Source organism: Orycteropus afer, unplaced genomic scaffold, assembly GCF_000298275.1.
Source record: "Orycteropus afer afer isolate SDZICR_OR568_19922 unplaced genomic scaffold, OryAfe1.0 scaffold00010, whole genome shotgun sequence".
NCBI lineage: Eukaryota > Metazoa > Chordata > Mammalia > Tubulidentata > Orycteropodidae > Orycteropus > Orycteropus afer.
The window spans coordinates 2282052-2301678 of NW_006921597.1; the positions used below are offsets into that span (position 1 = coordinate 2282052).

At 40.5% G+C, this 19627-nt stretch overlaps 1 protein-coding gene across 1 annotated transcript in view; it reads right to left on the minus strand.

Moving 5' to 3' along the window:
• Positions 1–1589: 1589 nt before the first annotated feature.
• CHD1L (chromodomain helicase DNA binding protein 1 like) overlaps positions 1590–19627 on the minus strand; it is an 86505-nt gene continuing 68467 nt past the window's right edge. Inside the window, exons 16-23 of the mRNA XM_007948387.2 lie at positions 13551–13699; positions 11389–11552; positions 10644–10846; positions 9204–9302; positions 5811–5881; positions 4177–4291; positions 3271–3379; positions 1590–1662 (exon numbers count right to left, since the gene is read on the minus strand). Of these exons, the coding sequence (XP_007946578.1) occupies positions 1590–1662; positions 3271–3379; positions 4177–4291; positions 5811–5881; positions 9204–9302; positions 10644–10846; positions 11389–11552; positions 13551–13699 (983 nt within the window). The remainder of the gene's footprint in view (positions 1663–3270; positions 3380–4176; positions 4292–5810; positions 5882–9203; positions 9303–10643; positions 10847–11388; positions 11553–13550; positions 13700–19627) is intronic.

Below are 19627 nucleotides of genomic sequence, written 5' to 3' on the forward strand. Positions count from 1 at the left end.
GTGTTCAAGTTCTGCCTCTAGTTGTAGGAAAACCTTTAGACTGTAAGATTAAGGTTATTGTAATAACCTAGATGGGTGGTATGAAGGGCTGGTGGTAAGTGATAAGATACCAAAAACCAAAACCAAACCTGCTGCCAACACATCAGTTCTGACTCACCAGTGACCCCCACTGGGTTTCTGAGGTGGTAAATCTTTATGGAAGTAAATTGCTCCATCTTCCTTCCATGGAGCAGCTGATGGGTTTGAACCGCTAACCTTTTGTTTAGCAGTCAAATGCCTTAGGCATTGCATCACCAGAGCTCCTTAAATGGTAAGTAGGAAGCCGCAAAAATGGATGCAAAAAGCTTTAGGGACAAAAAAGTGAAGGAGCCATGAATTTAGGGCCTAACTGGTCTTCAAGAAAGCAGCTTTGGTAGTGTAGTGGATAAGGCATCTGGCTGCTAACCAGAAGGTCAGCCATTCAAACCCACCAGCTGCTCCACAGAAGGAAGATGGGGTGATCTACTTCTGTAAAGATTTACAGCCTTGGAAACCCAATGGGGGTCGCTATGAGTCAGAACTGACGCAATGGTAACGAAGTTTGTTTTTTTTTTTCCCAGTCTTCAGCACAAATGCTACACTGCTGAAGAGTTAAAGGTGCAGGGTGAGTCAAATAGAACAGTACAAGCCAGGTGGTAAAGGCACTGCCTTTCTTAGAATGTCACGGTCCTGGCTCCCTGAATCAAGGGCTCAGGATGGAGGCTTCTGAAGAGTCCTCTGCAGCACGCTTATGTTGAAGGCCTCAAAGCAACAGAAACCAGGCTCACTGAGACTTCACACACAGAAGCATGAAACACCACAAGCTCTTCAGTTTGCCCCATGACTCTCTCTCCAGTAGTTCCTAGCCCCTCATCAATACCAACAGATTTTCTGTGCTGACTGTGGCATTTTCATAATTCCCTTATTTCCTGAGGCTGAACTGGGTTTGATAGGTTATAAAAAAGAGATCCTCTGGTTTCTCTGAAGTCACATGACACACCTCTGGGCCAATGCATTTTCTTCTAGGCTTGATGGTAAGTGGGGAAAGCACGGCCAAGGGAGGGGATTCATTAGTCTAGATCAAGAATCCCACTTCTTAGCCTCTGCCCCTCAGAGTCCTGTCTCTCCCAAAGGCTCTCAATAGGACAAAGGTGCTTCCCTCTCCCAGAACCACCCTGTTCTCTTATTACCTTTCATTTTCTCCTTGTCTATGCAGCCATTTCCTCTGTAAAGAAAGCAGTCTGGTTGATGGGGAAGATAACTAGATTGAGGGAAAAGGGGAAGAAGCGTGAGGCAATTAAACATTTAGTGATGAGAAGTTTATTATACAACAAAGTGGGGCCCTGGCAAACTGCCAAAAGGACTTTCCAAATAAATCCTGCATTCCTGTACTATAGGTAACAAATCAAAGTAACATATCCAGGACAACAAAATTCAAATTCTGAAAACAGAGCATCTCAGAGGCCTTCCAGATCCAAATTCCTTTTTAAAATACTCTAGTATAGTAGCTCTGGACTAGTCCTATCTTATTAGTTGGTTGCTGAAGTCTGGACCTAATGCTGGGCCAACTGTTAAGGTACCATGTGTCTTGAGGAAGAAGATTGTGAATGATGGACAGAAGCCTTACTTCTTGGAAAGTAGTATCTGATAAAAATGGTCAAGGAAGATGCATATATTTCATCACCTGAATATCAACTTTATCAGAACTATAGTTCTTTAGTTTACTAATTACTGTAGAATTAGTCTAGTAATATGCCTTTCACCATATCACAAATACTTCCAATACTGTTAGCACTCACTACTATTATCAATTATGTGATATACCAAAATTCCTTTGATAATGCTTGAATTGTGCAAGAGTATGAAACATCACTGCTCTTTTACAGTGACTTAAATATCTTAAAAATCAACACTGAGTAAAAGAAATTTCAATAAGTAAGTAAAAAGAATGAATATCTGTATGATTATAGTGCTTGGGGCCAATTCAACTTCTTCTAGTGATTTTGGACTCTGTACTTCAGACAACAGTGACAAAGTCTAGTATTTAGTAGAAAATAGTTGTCTAGCAAAACTTAAAAAAAAAACCCAAAAAGCCAAATTCACTGCTGTCGAGTTGTATCTGACTCACAGCACCCCCTCCTTGGGTTTCCGAGGCAGTATCACTAGAAAAGTAGATTGCCCAATCCACCTTCCAAAGAGTGGCTGGTGGGTTTGAACTGCTAGGCTTCTGGTTAGCAGTCACATGCCTTTTGCTCCTTACCCAGCAAAACTAGGTAAGACCTAATGGTCAAAATTAATTTCACACTGTCTCTTAAAAATACATGTACAGTGTTCAGAAATAACATTAATTCACTTCTTGTTTCCTTAATTATTTAGTTAACAGAGTGAAGTTCTTACACTTAGTTCTTGGTCTACAGAAGACTCTCTAGAGAAACCATCTGAAAAACATTAAATATGTTATCAAATGGCAATTGTTCAATTAATTCCTCTTCGTATAACTTTTAATTCCTCTTCGTATAACTTTTAATTTAGCTCTTGGCTTTCAGAACTTCTTGAGTGTGTTTATCTCCTTGGATATGTATGAGTTACAAAAATTAAAAAATGCTTCTGTGCTTCTTCTTCACTTTTTAGCATTTTTACCATTCTCTTTATTGCCTGATTTAAAAGACAGCTGGATTCTCAGATCTTCCTCGGCATTCAATCTGCTGTCATATGTGGGCTAGATTCAAATATCTGAAGAAAATCTGGCTTCACACAGATATGCAATTAGAAATGGAAGGAATATTTTAAAGGCCTTTTCAAATAATTGTGAATATTCTTCTTTGACTCTATACTAAAACTTGACAAGCAGTAATTTCTTTGACTTTTTGCAATTTGGAATCAGAAATTATATCAAAGAAATTTTTATACTTTTCCACACTGAAATCCATTAGTCAATCTTGCATTTTGCACGAATATTTTACCCATGTATAATTTTGTCACATCATGCACTGGTCATTTGGAAAATACTGGTTCACTGAGTTATACAGATCTTCCAAACATTGACATACCTCAGTATATAATATATATATTTTAAAATTTACTTATCATGGCTTGGATGAATGCATGTTTCCTGTCTTACTGAAGAGTGGCAGAATGAAGAGTGTACCACAAGAGGATCTGGCCTTGGATTAAATACTGATACCATAAAATATGAAACATTTTCCCTTCTGAGCTGGGGCGGAGCACATCATTAATATGACAAAAGGATACATGTAAGTTGGGATGCCTTTTGCAGCCAAATATTTCCGAATAAGACGCTCAGTACCATACCAATTAAAACCTTTTGTGGCATATCCAATGCGTGGAAGGTGGACACTTGCTATTAAAAAAAAAAAAAAAAAGAGTAGATGATGATGCATTCATTCATTAAAATTGATTAATGGGTATAAAATACACATAGGAAGAAATAATCTATATTCCCAGAGTCAATGTGTGGTTCCCAATGGGCAAAATATGTATAATCATAGACAGTTCCACCTAAAATATCCTATTACAATGTCAAAAGATATTCTAGGGAAGGATTGTAACAGAGAAATGTTAAATAGTTCTGTTGGACACAAGGATCCATGGGCTTTGGAAATGAATCTAAGTACAATGGAAATAGAATATGATCAAATTTAGAGACATAATTAAAATGAGCAAAGATTCTTTAATAAGTCAAGCAAAGATTCTTTAATAAGTCAACTCTGAGATACACTGGGTTTGGAAATGAAATCAAATTTTTTGGTTTTTGGCAGAGAACTGTCTGCTAACGTAGGCTATGACTTTCTAAGAGGGGATGTAATAAACAGTATTTCCCAACTACGAATGACCAGGTAGGTTCCTTCATCTCCAGTTATTTGCTTTCTCATCTGTACAATCATGATACACATACCCCAGTGGATGAAGACGGTCCCCAGGCATCATGTATATGACAGTGATTTGGAAAGGAAAAAGGGATATACAAAATGTAAGATGGTGTGGCTTTTACTTCTTCCCTCTCTTACACTGGGGTTAACCTTTACCATACATACTGAATGGGGTCCTGACATTTCTCCCTTCATGAAACCACATCCTATGTCTATGCACATGACTGAAACAGAAATACATCTACTGAGCATCAGTGGAAGAGCTTACCTTTCCTTTTCTTTGCTGCTAAAAATATCTTCTTCAGGCCCTCTTCTAGGGCTGCCATCTTAACGCCAGACAGGATATTGGAGCGATCACGGTGCTGAGCCACAATCAAGGCCAACTAAGAAGAATAATCATTGAATGGTTGACATGACATTAAATAGCTACATGCCAATTGATGACCTGCCCGTCAAGGAGGAGCAAGCCGTATCCCCACAGGCATTGCCCACTGTGGGTCACTATAGGCTTTGGCTCCATCTCCTTTTGGTGCTCTGGCTGAAAAATCATGTTCTATCAAATATATGACCTCACGCCCCATCTTTATGTTTTTATCTTATTTTGCATAAGCTTCTTTCTCTTTTCAAGATACATTAAAACAAAACCGTAAAATAAACTGGGCTTCCTAAATGCTCTCAAAGGTAAAGAAGGAATTTTTCAGTCTTAGGAATAGAACTTTCAAGGTATTATACTCCAGCTCTCCAGCTGATGTTTGTGTCAGCTCCATAACCCCTGGACAAGCAGTCATTTGATCCCTCTTCAAACAATTCCCGTGAGGAAAAAATGCCAAATATCAACCCCTGTCCTAACCTAAGTGGGGCAAAGCCAGGCAGATTATCAAGGGAGCTTCTGGAACTAACATCACTACAGTTACACAGCAGACATGGTGTTCCACTCAGTGTGCAGTTTTCTTGAGTCACTAGATTCAGAGCATCTTATGCGCAGATGCTATGTCACTCTCATTTTTATACAGCATTTTGAAAATTCCTGAAAGAGTATCAAACAGAAATTGCCTTGTCGGGAGCCATGCAGACCACCAACCTGAAGAGAATGAGCCTCTCTTTCAGTCCACTTTCTAAATTTCTTCCTTTCTAAGTCAGTAGATTCAGCTCAAAATTTGCTTATGAACTCAGGCCTTGGAGAAAGCCAAGCAGGTGAGTAAATATAACTCATTACATGAATTCACATGACAGGCAAGTTGTTCTCAGGTGCCATGGAGTTGGCTCCGACTCCCAGCGACCCTGTGCACAACAGAATGAAACACCGCTCGGTGCTGCGCCGGCCTCACAGTCCTTGCTGTGCTTGAGCCCGCTGTGTAGCGACTGTGTCAGTCCGTCTCATTGAGAGTCTGCCCCTTTTTCTCTGACCCTCTACACTTTACCAAGCATGCTCTCCTTCTCCAGGAACTAGTCCCTCTGACAAGACCAAAACGGGAAATACTGAAGATGCAAAAGATAGAATTCTGACGTAGGCAGAGTAATATGGATTTTTTCTGGCTAGAAAATATGACCTTTCATAGAACTTTTCATGTACTAACTGATCAAATCCTCAGCTTTGAGTCATATCATCTTATTCAGAAAATGTATATTGAGTATTTTCTATGAGCCGGTTTTGAGCTAGATATTGAGGACAAAAAGGCAAATAAAATAGTTTCTGCCCCTAGGGGGATGCAGTCTAGGTGAGCAGAGGGAACAAGGAAGCAGAGGCCAGGGCTCCACATGCTGGAGGGATGGAAGCAGCACGGAGTGAGTGCAGCAGAGGGCGAGGCTAACCTGCTAGCGGCCAGCAGGGCAGGAGAGGTTTCCTGAGCAGGGGAGGTGAGCCAAATCTCAGTGTGAATAAGAGGTCTGCTTTTTACTTACCAAATCTTGCCCTTTGTTTCTTGACTCTTTGTCATCAATAGGAAATAAAAGGACACCTCCCAAACTCAAGTCTGAGGTAAAATAAAAAAGACAACAGAAAGAACATTAAGTTCATTGAAGACTAAAACCACTGAAAGGACTGTTTGAATCCTCATAGCTTGCCTTTTCCAAATCCAATTAACATTCAAACCCCACCCTTCCTTTCTTCACAATCTTCATAAACTTTTCTCCTTTTCTGGCCTCAGTTACCAACTTAGCCCAGCATCTTAAACATTACCAGCAAAGCACCCCTGCAGGCATCAAGGGTGAATGCAAAGACTTTGTGGAAGCTAGGGGGTGGGAGGGCACTTGAGCTTGAAATTCTTTGCAAGCTTTATGTTTGTCTTAAATCCTTCAAATATAGTATTCTATATTTCATTCACCCAAATCAAATCAAAGTAATGGTCTAGAAAAATGTGCTAATTCTGTGGCTTTGCATACCCCAGTTTGAACCTTTGGCCCTCTCACTCCACCCCTCACATCCCAATCTTTTAAATCATTCTACAACACTGGCTCTGCTAGCCATTCTTCTGTTCAAATCTCCCAAATGAGTAGCAACTACCCACTGGATAAGGTCCTACTTAGAATGACATCTCCTGAGATGGACATGTACGGTCTTCCATTAAGGGGCTGCAGTATAGTAAATTACATGGTATGGGTTGTCTAGCTATAGTCTTTGTAACTCCCACCAGATAACTGGGTTGTTGTTGTTGTTGTTATGTGTGTTGAGTCTGACCCGACTCATAGCAACCCCTCCTTGGGTTTCCAAGGCAGTATCACTACGGAAGTAGATTGCCTCATCTTCCTTCCAAGGAGTGGCTGGTGGGTTTGAACTGCCACCCTTCTGGTTAGCAGTCAAGTGCCTTAGGCACTACACTACCAGAACTCCCAGATAACTGGGTGGGACCATGCAATTTAAACTGCTGATTGTTAAAGTCATCCACCTGGGGTATATTCTATTGGAGCAGCATGAAGTAATAATCTTCTGGGAAGTTTGCTCTCTCTCAGGTGTGTAGAATTCTGATGTTGCAATTGGTTGGTTTTGCCACTCTGCCAGGCTCAAAATGAGCCCTCCTGGAAGCAGAAAAGATTTTCTCTGGCTGCTGGCTAAGAGAGACGCACTGCTGAGAGAGGGAGAGAGATGTGTGGCTGAGAGAAAGAGAGACGCGCAGCTGAGAGAGATACGCACAGCTGAGAGAGAGATGTGTGGCTATGAGAGAGAGATGTGTGGCTGAGAGAGAGAGATGCATGGCTGAGACAGAGAGATGTGTGGCTAAGAAAGAGAGACACATGGCTCAGAAAGACACCCAACTGAGAGATGGCTGAGAGAGTGGAACCACGAGGCAGGAGACAGAGCTGCAGGCTTACTTGGCCTGTAGAGGCCAGGCTGAGAGGCTGAGAGCCAGATAGGTGTGTCTAAGGGCACAGCAGAGGGGAGACTGTTCTGATCAAGCAACTATATCCTGAGCACATTCCTGAACTTGAATTGTAGCTTGTTGATTCTCTAATAAACCTCATAGTCTGTGAGTTCTGTGTGGCCACTGCAGCAAAATATAGAACTCAGCAAAGAGGTGGTAGGTACCGTGAGAGGGATGGTTGGTGTCAAGCTTAGTAAGAGGGCTGAAGGGTGGTGGCATGTCTGGCTTCTTCAGAACAAGCCTTGGGCTGCTGATGGTGATTCCATCTTCCTCTTGTGGAGTTACAGGAGGTCAGGAGATGCCACCTCCGTTCCTCTTTAGCAGGGGCCCAGGCCTCTCTTTACAATCCTACCCTCCCCCACCATTCCTCAGCCTAAACCCTTTACTCTGGCCTGCCTGGCCTGTGCACCATTCCCCAAACACATTAACTGTGTAATTGCCTGGGTCATTTCAATACAGAAATAGTACACTTGTGTGTATACCAAAAATAATGAGACACAGTGAGGGATTTCCTTGTTAGTTCTCTTCAGTTGTGCAAAAACTCAACCATCTTTCCATGTTCAGTATAACTTACCACCTCCAAGAAGCCATCCCTAGTAATTCTAACCCACAGTGACTGTAAGACCCTTCTAACCCATGATAGCAGCTTCATCTAATCTGCGATAACCTATCTCAATCCTTTTAGAGGAGCATGCACACTACCTGTTTTCTTAGTAAGCACTTACACCTTAATTTTGTGCAGTCAGGCTTTAGGCCTCACTCTCTACTCAAAGCACTCTGAGGTCATGTGACCACCATCAGTTCAAATATGACAGCTTTTTTCCCTCTTCTCTTCTTCATTTCAGTGTCTGACACGGCAGACCACTTTGCCTTCTTGACACCTTCTCCTCCCTTGCACTTCAATCTCAAGATTCTCTGATTTTTCTGACAGTTCCCTTTGCCTCTTCTCACTGTCTCAGCTCCAAAGCAAAGGGGTTTTCCATGTCGGTTCTCTGCTCTCTCGTTTCTCTAGTTTCAAACAAGGCTTCTAACCAGGACTCCAGTCTGAATCTGTAGTTCTGAACTTTCCTGGATCTCTGCTTGGCCAATTGTCCATCAATATCTAGATCTGAGTTAATTATTTCAAATCATATTAAACTCTTTTTCTAGTATTTGTTTTACTAGAAAGAGTATCCTCCCTAAGTCCTTACTCATATCCCTTTCCACCACAGAAAATTAGACTGAAGAATCTGGAAAAAACAATCTCTAAGAAATCTGCAGGGTCAAGGTCCCAGTCTCTTAAGTCTCCTAGGAAATCATCACATAATTTTACTCCTTTTGCCACTTTGTGCCTTCTGCACTTAAAAGGGGGAGTCCTTTTTCCTTTCTTTCTGCCAAGGGACAATACTGCTCAGCTTCCCAAGTCTCCCTGGCCCCAAACAGCTCCACTTCTGTCTCCAGAGAATGTCATGTCCCAGACTGGTCTGATTTCATAAGCTACCCTCCTCCTCCTCAGTACCAAAGCCAAACTCTTGTTAGCATTTTAATGGTGTGTCTGATTTCCCTTCCACCAAGTCTGACATTTTCATGAGATATTCTCTTATGCAGATGGGTGACTGAGGCAGACAATGACACGATCTTCACACCAATACTTTAACATGTATGCGGGACTGACATATCTCAAAATATTTGCAAGTTTATTATCCTCAGTGTAATCCCATGAGGTAGGTGAAATTCCATGAGGTAGGTTTAATTCATGAATCACAGATGAGAAAACACGAAGAGAGTAAGGGACTGCCTCAAGGTCCCATTCCAACTACCTAACTGATGACAGGATTCACCCCAAAACAGCTCTTCTGACTCTTTCCCTAGTACTTTTTAACCAACATGATAAGTATCGTAAGTGTCCTCTCCTCTCATACTCTATCCTCACTCTTGCCTCTGCTTTACTTCTTACCTTTCATTTTCCCCGCTAACTCATATATTTTTCTTGGCTCCGCTGACCGTGTTTCAAGAGCTGTGAATAAACCACCTCTGCCCCAGTGGCCAGAGTCATCTATAGAACAAAGAGAAAATTGTTATCTATAGGAAATAAAGTCCAGTCCACATATAAAAACCAACCAACCAACCACAAACAAAGACAAATCAAATAAGTTTGTGGTAAGAATGACTTTTCAAAGGGAAGAAAAAGTATTTGATCTAAGAACATCATGGATTAGACTTTCCAACTCTATTTAGGTTTTCTGGAGGACACACCTGGCCATTATTACAAGAAAGCACCTTAAAAATGAGTACTCTGCATAAGCAGAATCTCTGTGGTGTGTCTGTAATTTCTGAGAGACAACTAAAGAAAAGTGGAGAGGAAATGTAAGCAGAACAAAGAGAGCATGGAAGCATTGGGAATGCAACAGGGCACAATGCCACAAAGGGAAAGTTCAGTGACTTATTCAGTCTGGTACTGACACAGCTGGCTAGTACACTGTATTTATAATCCGTTCAATCATACTACAAATTATTTGTTAGCAAGTGTTACGTGTAAGGTACTGTTTCAGGCACCAAGGATATAGCAGTGAACAAAAAGATCGACTCTGATGAAGCTTACTGTCTAGTGCAAAAAGAGTCAAATAAAATAATACCTATGTAATGTCTGGTGATAGGAGCTCTGTTGGTACAGTGGTTAAAGCATTCAGCTGCTAACCAAAAGGTTGGTGGTTTGAACCCACCAGCCACTACATGGAAGAAAGATGAGGCAGGCAGTCTGCTTCTATAAAGATTCATAGCCTTGGAAACCTTATAGGGCAATTCTTCTCTGCCCTGCGGGTCACTATGAGACAGAACCAACTCAATGGCAGTAGGTCTGCATTCTTCTGGAATGTCAAGTGATGACACATGCAATAAAGTAGGACAGGAATGGACATAGACAGATGGGGATGGCATCAAGTCAGTCTGGGTTTTATGTGAGGCAATCAGAAAAGACCTCCTTGAGAAGCAGACATCTGAAGACATTTGATGTGGCTATCTGGGGAAAGAGGGTTCTACATAGAAGTAGTAAAAAGGCAAAGCTCCTAAGGTAGGAACATGCTTGAAATTTTGCTTATTTTCAAAGGAGTCTGTTTGTCTTACAGATGTTGTCTCATTTCACGCTCACAAAAACCGTGTGAAGAGGGTAAGGCAGATACTATCCCATTATACAGATAAGGATGTTGAGGCTCAAGGAAGTTACGTAAGGAAAGAGCCAAGAGTCAAATCCAAATCTCCTGATACAAAAATCCAAGCTTTTTGACCACTCTGGGACCACAATACCACACTGGCACCAGCATCCAGTTCAGCGTTCTGCCTTACCTTCACCAGCCTTGCACCATCAAGTCTGTGGTACCCTGTACACCTTTTCTCATACCTACGCAGTGAACGATGAGCGCATCCTCAGGCCCAGCATGAGGGTGGGTGACATCGCCACTAACATATTTGATGGAGGTCAGGTCTGGGTCTTGGTAATCCAGTTCAGAGCTCTCATCTTCCCCGTCCTCAGAACCCTCTGGCTCGCTCTCCGTGAAAGGCAGGCAGAAAGACTGGTAATTGTTGGACTCCCACCAGGCCATCCTTCAGCAGGCCAGAGAGAAAAGCAAATTAACCGGGCCTATCACAATTTCCCCTTGGAGTATGTTTTGTACTGCTATTCACAAACCATAAATGCCAAGTGGAAATGCAATTAGAAACTCACCCTGATTGTGGTTTTGTGCTTATATGTAAATTAACAAGCAGTCTTACTGATTAGCCTAACTGCCTCATGACTACACTTCAACAGTACAGAGCATCTACTCCACGTCCCTGTTTTTAAGAACACGACTAAAACGGGTTGTTTAAGTAAAGTACTTTCCGTCAGACAGCTACAACAAAATCTTAAAACTTTCTTGCTTCAAGAAAATGTATCTTCTCTACCTTACATACTCGGATTTTTCACGTAAGTAGACTAAAGCATTAAGGTTAAAGATCTGTCTTTTAAAAACTATCCTATTACCAACAGGAACTACAAGCTTTATAGACATTTTCTGCAATTTTAATGTTAAACTGTGGACTCATACAATAGTGAGTCTTACAACAGCTGTGCCCCTCAGCTTGATCAGTGGATGATATAGACATACTTTTTCTTATGTTCAGCTTCTTCCTTTTCCCTCTTCTTCTCCTCCATTACTCTCTTTCTCTTGGCTGCTGCCTCTTGTCTCTTCTTCCTTCTGTCCTCTAGCTCTTCTGGACTCAGGATCTGCTTCCTTTTGGTAGAGCCCTCCACCAGGCCTGGGATGAGAGCCTGTAAGAACAAAATCCATAACCAGGAAGGCCAGGGGCTGCCTATTCCTCCAGGACGTTCATTCATCTCTAAAACACACACTGTAAGGAAGCAGTACACTTAACATTTTATAAAACATTGTCCACTCGGATATAATGCTCATATTACACATCTTACAGGTGTGGTGACCAGGGCATTGTACTCTAAACTCAACCAAGCACTGGCAAGTATGGGACAGCAATATGCTACTTTGATTCATTTAATCAGAAATAGGGTACTTCAGAAAATAAATTACCATTCTTGATTGAAAGCACACACCTTGAATACAGGGTGCCGTTTTAAGTTTAACCAATTTTAATGGAAAACTTCCTACAATGTACTTCTCTCTTAAAAAGAATATTTCAACACCATTATCTTTAGTAGTTAAGGTTGTGTGTCAATTTGACTGGGCCTGGTTGAGTGGCTGGGTAGCTGGTGGTGGTTATTCCCCATGATGAGACCGGCAATCAGCTCCATGGAGAGATCTACCACAAGCAGGAGTAGCTGCTTTAGGGATGTGGTCCGCTTCCCATATATAAGCAGCAGCTTTGGAAATGGTCTCTAGCTTCTGGCACACCTGAACCCTGCATGTAGCTGCATCATTGTTCAGCAGCCTACAATGCTCTGCCAATCGTGGGACTTTCAATGGACTTGAATCAACAGCCTCCTGTGTTGTTTGGTAACATTGGGATGGTGCCATTTTGTTTGTCGACCTTGGCTTGCTAGCCTCAGCAGCCAGTAGCTGCCTGAATGAAGAGATGTCTCTGGCTTCAGTGAGCCAGAAGCAAGAGGCAGAGCTGAAGCCCAAGGTTGAGGGGCTTTCACACAGCTCCTAGAGCCTGGCAATTGGAACTCGGACTTCTAGCCTCCAAAAATTTTAAGAATAAACTCCTGTTTGTTAAAGCCATCCCATTTGTGGTATCTTCTGTTAGAGTGGCACTAGGTAACCAGAACATTATCTTACTAACAGCTAGTATTTAATGAGATTTCTGGTGGTGTAGTGCCTAAGATATCTGACTGTTAACCAGAAAGCTGGCAGTTCAAACCCACCAGCCACTCCTCAGAAGGAAGGTTGGGCAATCTACCTCCATAGTGATACCACCTTGGAAACCCAAGGAGGGGTTGCTATGAGTCGGATCCGACTCAATGGCAGTGAGTAAATGAGTGAGTGAGTGAGTATTTAATGAGCACATACTCTGTGGCAAACACTGTATACATTACATGTACCGTTTATGACTGTCTTCTTGATACCTAACAAAAAAAACAAACAAACTACTATTTCATCAGTGATGACTCATAGCAACCCTGTTAAGACAGAGTAGAACTGCCCATAGTATTTCCAAAGCTGTGATCTTTACGAAGCAAACTGCCACACATTTCCCCTGTAGAGAAGCTACTGGAATCAAATTGCTGACCTTTCTGTTAGCAGCCAAACACTTTAACCACTGTGCCGTCAGGACTCCCAGAGGTCACAATTAACAGCAGGGTATGGTATTTTGGTGTAATATTGTGATCCCATTAGAAGTGGCTTGAATGGCAGAGCTGCTTTCATTAGCATCAAGTAGTAGTAAAATAAACTCTCTTTGCTAATGCTTTTTATGCCAACTTTTCATATGGTGGGAGCTCTGGTGACATACTGCCTAAGGCATTTGACTGCTAACCAGAAGTCTGGCAGTTGAAACCCACCAGCCACTCCTTGGAAGGAAGCTTGGGCAATCTACTTCCATAGAGATACTGCCTCAGAAACCCATGGAGGGGTCACTATGAGTCAGATCCGACTTGACAGCAATGAGTTTGGTTTTTGGTTGGTTTTTCATATGGTATAGTTAATTAAACTTACATTTCAACAAACCATTTATATATATATATATATATATATATACACACACACACACACACATACATACATACATACATACATACATACATACATATAAGATGACAGTTTGGAAGAATAAATAGTTCATAAATAGTTCTTACCTTGCCTTTAGTTCGGAGTGACCGGCCCTCGGGACTAGTGTTCTCCAAAAGGGTTGCTTGAAGATTCACCAGTTGCTCAAACGATTTTCTGTCTTCCTTACTAGGCTCTTTAGAATAATCTTTACCTTCAAATAAGTACATGTGGTTTTCTAAGAACATAAAACAAAGAGAGAAATGTTAGATTCTAAAGAAAAATCGATTAAGTCTATTCAGAGCAATAACTAGGGTAAACAAGAGAACATAGCTCACATTCTAAGTGGTCTAAGAAAAGCTTGCGGTGAGGTATTTCATTTCTAAGCCCACTACAATGACTGGTCTTGGTTCTGCTTATCAAAGGAGAGAACATGGCTTAGTTCTTTTGGTCCATCCCTAAATGGTCTGTGAATCCCTCCATCCTGCTGACTCTTGAGTTACTCAGCACTCACTCATTCACAACTGCTTCTCGGCATAAATCTCACTGCCATTAAGATCAGCTAATATCAGCTAACCGAGAACACACTTTTTTATTCCTAACACAATACTCAACTCTTTATCCCCTTTTCTGTGGTATTAAGAGGGAACAAGTAGGAAATCTAAGAGAAAAATCCAAGGGATTTTCAATATTCTTTATGAATATCATGAATTATTTTTCATGATCCTAACCACAATCCTGGTATAACTAACACCATTCAAGAAAGAGGAAACTGAGGTTTTGTCAGGTATTAAGGGGCTTCCCAATTTTCACTGTTAGTGAATAGAGAAGGCAGGATTTTCTGATTCTAAGGCCTGTGTGCTCTTTTCAGTGTTTCACTCTGTCTATGAAAGGATGGACAGCTAACAGGCCAGCAAGTAATAACTACAGTAATAACAATGATAAGAGTCTAATCCTGAAAAGCACTTTATGCTATCAAGCACGTTCACATCTATTATCATACTTGATTTTTGTGACTGTGTAAAAGGGTAAAGTAGACACTAGTATCACCATTTTACAGATGGGGAAACAAAGGCTCAAAGAGGTTGGATGGATGATCCACTATGATCATGAAGCAAATTACAGAGCCATGAAGAGCCAAGACTCGCAACCACAGACAGGAAAGATAATGGTTTTAATGTGAACCATATTTAATAGCACATTTTACCAAAAGAAAAGAATGTATTTCACAACATTACTGAAATCAGCTATAAGTATGTTTTCCCTAGAGAGTATGAAAGCAAAACATTTTCATTCTCAAGAGATCAATTGCTTCACACTTGTACCCAAATCCAACCAGCTGTAATTCTAATTGGCATTTGCTAATTAAATCAGCAGGGGGCTTTCAATGAGGCGCTCTATCAACAAGTGGAAAAAAATAAAGAGATGAGAACTGTCAAATATGATCAACATATGTAGCTTCATAATGCATGCAATTCTCAACTTACAAACATGCTTTTTTAGAAAAAAAAAAATCTGCCACTCAAGATAAAGGAACTCTGTTTTTTATTTAATTTTGATTAAGGCTGCTTTAATTACTAGTCTTTCATAAATATTTATATTATATTAAATTGTGCTCTCTGTCTTCACCACTGTGCAGCCAAGAGGAATTTGGAGACCATCAACCAAGGCCTCCATCTATGTCCTGCAAGTGGAACCATACACAAAAGAGCGAACCTGCACCCATTAATCAAAGACAAAATTCCAAATTTAAATACAACTGGTAAATATTTCCTGGCACTTGGACTGCCTGAGAAATATAATTTTCTTTTTTTTTTTTTGACAGTTGGATTGACTGAGAAATATAATTATCTTTCTGGAAAACTGTGGGATTTTATTCCTTTCTAATAAACATTAGGGAAATAAGCTGAAATTAATCTAGATGGGTATAAAAATGAGTGAAAACTTCATGATTTGATGCAATCAAAATATTAAAAATAACTCAGAAAATGGAAAGCATCTGGTGGGATGGTAACAGATTAAGAAGAGCAGTGCAAGAAAAACACAGTTACCCAGTCAGAGGGGTAATTATGAAAACAGACACTCTCTCAATCTTCCACAAGCTTAAGACTTACAAACAAAAAGCAGCACAGGGTGGGGAACTGAGAGAAAATATGCATACCAAATCACAGCAGCATGTCTGTCTCTACAATTTGAGCAACCAAGCCTACCTCAACCTCCACTCCATTTCCTTCCAGAATGATATTTATTGGAAGATTCATCTCTGGGGAAACTGAGTTTTGTTTCAAGAGATTTCAAATACTGACATTTGGGAAGGCTCTCTTAATGCAAAAGCTGGCTCACCAACCAGAAATACTGGATTAAGGCCCAAGAGCCTATATGCCTACTCGTGCCAAAGCTGCCAATCAGCTTTGTGGCACCTCACCCTTATATGGACCCCAACAGCCAGAAGATACCAGACATTTAAGGGAAAGCATCAGTAAGAACAAGAGATTCCAAATCAGATTTGAAAAGTGGCAGCAGCAGCAACAATTGGAGAAAAGAGAGACGATGTGGAAAGCACAGAAACAGTGTTTTAAAAAGATATAATGAAATAATAATTTTAAAAAGATACAACAAATACTCGCCCTGGAATACTTACTTAAAAGCTATAATAAATATTGTCAGAGAAGATAATATATATATGAAATGATAAAAAGGATGAAATTAACATAACAAGAATGAAGAAAAAGAAAAAAACTTGCAGAATAATATTGGGATACTCAATTTAAAAACATTTTTAAAAAAACCTTAAAAGATAAAATACAAGAAAAGTCAGTGGTGTGCTGTAGAATGTCTACTGCCTAAATTCAAACCACTCTATATATTATGTAAAAACCATTCAGATGAACAAAGACAACTAAACTACCCCTAATCGAGGCCTACCACAAAATCAGGAGTCAGAGACTAGTACAAACTCCAATTTGCAGGTAAGTGAGAAAGTAAGAAATGAGCCCTAAGATGGAGGAATAGGCAGACAAGCCACGCAGACCCTCTTTAACAAAGAAAAGAAAAACCAAATGACAGAGATACAGAAGATAATCCTGGAATCCTGAGCTTTGAAAGGAACTACACAGAAGTGGATTATGCACCAACTAGTAGAAAAACCTGAATTAAAACAGTGAGTACAGGATGGTCGGAGCTGCAGACTGTCAGCTACTCTGACGGGAACAACAGCCTGAATATTTCCAAGTGGTGTTGGGACCTGAGAATTGACCTAAAGATCAACCCTGGTCATCAAGGGTTCAGGGGACAACTGCACCGGTGGCCTATGACTAGGAAGGGAAACAGCAGGGAGGGAGACAACATGAGCTGTGGACTTTCCGCTGTCCAGAGTGTGCAGCCATTTTGACTGTTTACATGCAGCAGCCATATTGGATATTTAAAGTGACCGAGGGCACAGCCATTTTGAATGTTTACAAGCAGTGGCCATTTTGGATATTAAAGTGACCAAAGGAGCAGCCATTTTGGATTTTAAAGTGACAGCATTCTCATTCAGATTCCAGGGACCTAAGAGAGGCTGACTTCCGCAGTGATACCCCCTCGGAAACCCAAGGAGGGGTCGCTATGAGTCGGGTCTGACTTGATGGTACATAACAACAACAAGAGAGGCTGACAACAGGAAAGGAGATAGGTGGTGAGTGTATAAGTGCTGTTAACTAGTGAATAGAGGAGTATAGCATAGTACCCTGCTTGCGTAGATTACAAAGAAAATGAAAATTGTGGGCAAGTCACTCCAACATACAATCACCAATTAAATTCAAACATATAAAGGTCACAATGCCTCAGAGATAACAGAGCATCACAGTCCACACAAAGAAGCAAGATAAAGCAGGAGAAACAAGGGACCAGGATACAGACCCAAAACACATCCCTGAGGAAGATGCAGCACTGGAACTCCCTGATAAGGAATTCAAAAGAATTCTATTTAGGCATTTTCAACGATCAAGGAAAACACTGACAAAATTGAGGAAAACACAGAGAAAACCCTGGAACAATTTAAAAGACAATACAAAAACAAAATGACAATATAAATGAACAATTAGAAATGATACAAAATCTACACACAGAAATCCAGAAGATTAATATGAAATTTTCAGAAATAGATAAGATATTGAATGGGCAAAGGAGCAGAACTGAATCAATGGAAGACAGAATTAGTGAGATCAAAGGCAAATACCTGAACACTTCTTTGAAAAGGGATAAATCAGAAAAAAGATCAAAACAAAAGAAAACTTAAGGTTCATGTAGGATACCATCAAAAGGAATAACCTATGTGTAATCAGAATTCCAGAACAGGAAGAGACAAATAAAACCACTGAGAAAATTGTTGAAGATTTGTTGGAAGAGAATTTTCCCGGAATGATGAAAATGAGAATATATCCATTCAGGAAGTCCAATGAACCCCTAATAGGACAGACCCCAAAAGAAAATCACCCAGATAAATCATCATCAAACTCACAAAAACCAAAGACAAAGAATCATGAGAGCAGCACGGGAAAAACGAAGTTACCAACAAAGGGCAACCAATAAGACTAAGCTCAGATTTCTCGGCAGAAACCATGCAGGCGAGAAGACAGTGGGATGGTATATATAAAACCCTGAAAGAGAAAAATTTCCAACCAAGAATTATGTACCCAGCAAAACTGTCCCTGAAATACGATGGTGAAATGAAGACATTTCCAGATAAGCAGAAATTAAGGGAATTTGTTAAAACCAGACCAATCTTGTAAGAGATGCTAAAGGGAGCTCTTTGGACAAAGAAGCAACAACAGCCAACAACAACTGACCATTAATACACATGACAATATAACCAGCTATGGAAGTACCCAAAGTAAATAAGCCTACAAGATTGTAAACAGGGAACCAGAGACATCAATTGACAAATAAGGACAACTAGAAACCAGAAAGAGGGAAAAAACTGTGTTGTTAGAGAACTTCTAGATGGTAGGGAAGTCAAGACAACTACAAGAGAGAATGGACTGTTCTAAACCTGGGAAGAAAACAATAAATCACAGGGTAACCTCCAAGAAAAATGATAAACCTTCACATCAAAAGAAAAAAGAGGACCAGCACAAATATTTAGCAAATACTAAAACAGTAACAATGCAAGTGATAACGTGATTCATAAACAAAATGAGCTCAGCATAGAAAATTATATAGAACAAAGAAATCAACACCACAAAAAAGCACATAACAAAAATGACAGCAACAAATTCTTATTTGCCAATAATTACATATCTGGTAAGGGATTGATCTCTAAGATTTATAGAAAACTCTGATGCCTCAAAAGCAAAGGGATTAACTGTCCAATTGAAAAATGGGCAGAAGACATGAACAGACACTTCACCAAGGAGGATATTCAGGTGGCCAACTAATGAAGAGATGCTCAAGATCACTGGCCATCAGAGAGATGCAAATCAAAACAACAACGAGATATACCATCACACCCCAGCACTGATAGCAAGGTTCAATGAGACAGAAAATGACAAATGCTGGTGGGGATGTAGAGAGATTGGGACTCTCATACAGTGCTGGTGAGACTGTGAAGTGATACAACCACTGTGGAAAGCAGTATGGCGATTCCTTAGAAAGCTGGAATTGGAGATACCATTTGACCCAGCAATTCCATTACTAGGTATATATCCTAGAGAGGTGAGAGCCAGGACAGACATATGCACACTCATGTTCATCGCAGCAGTATTTACAATAGCAAAAAGATGGAAACAACCTATGTGCCTGTCAGCAGAAGACTGGATTACCAAACTATGATACATACGCATAATGGAATGCTATGCAGCACTAAAGAATAATGTAGAGTCTGCAAAACACCACATAACATGGATGAACTTGGAGGACATTATGCTGAGTGAAATAAATCAGTTACAAAAGGACAAATATAGTATTAGTTTGTTGTTGTGGAGGGAACATAAAGCCATGAGCAACTGAAAATATCCAAAGCGAAACTTGCAGACAGAGAGTAATTAAAAAAGGGACACAAGACGAGTGAACTTTAGAGCAACTTAAAGAGGACTAATGTACAAGAAGGAGCTCTGGTAGCATAGTGGCTAAAGCACTTGACTGCTAACCAGAAGGCTGGCGGTTCAAACCCACCAGCCACTCCTCG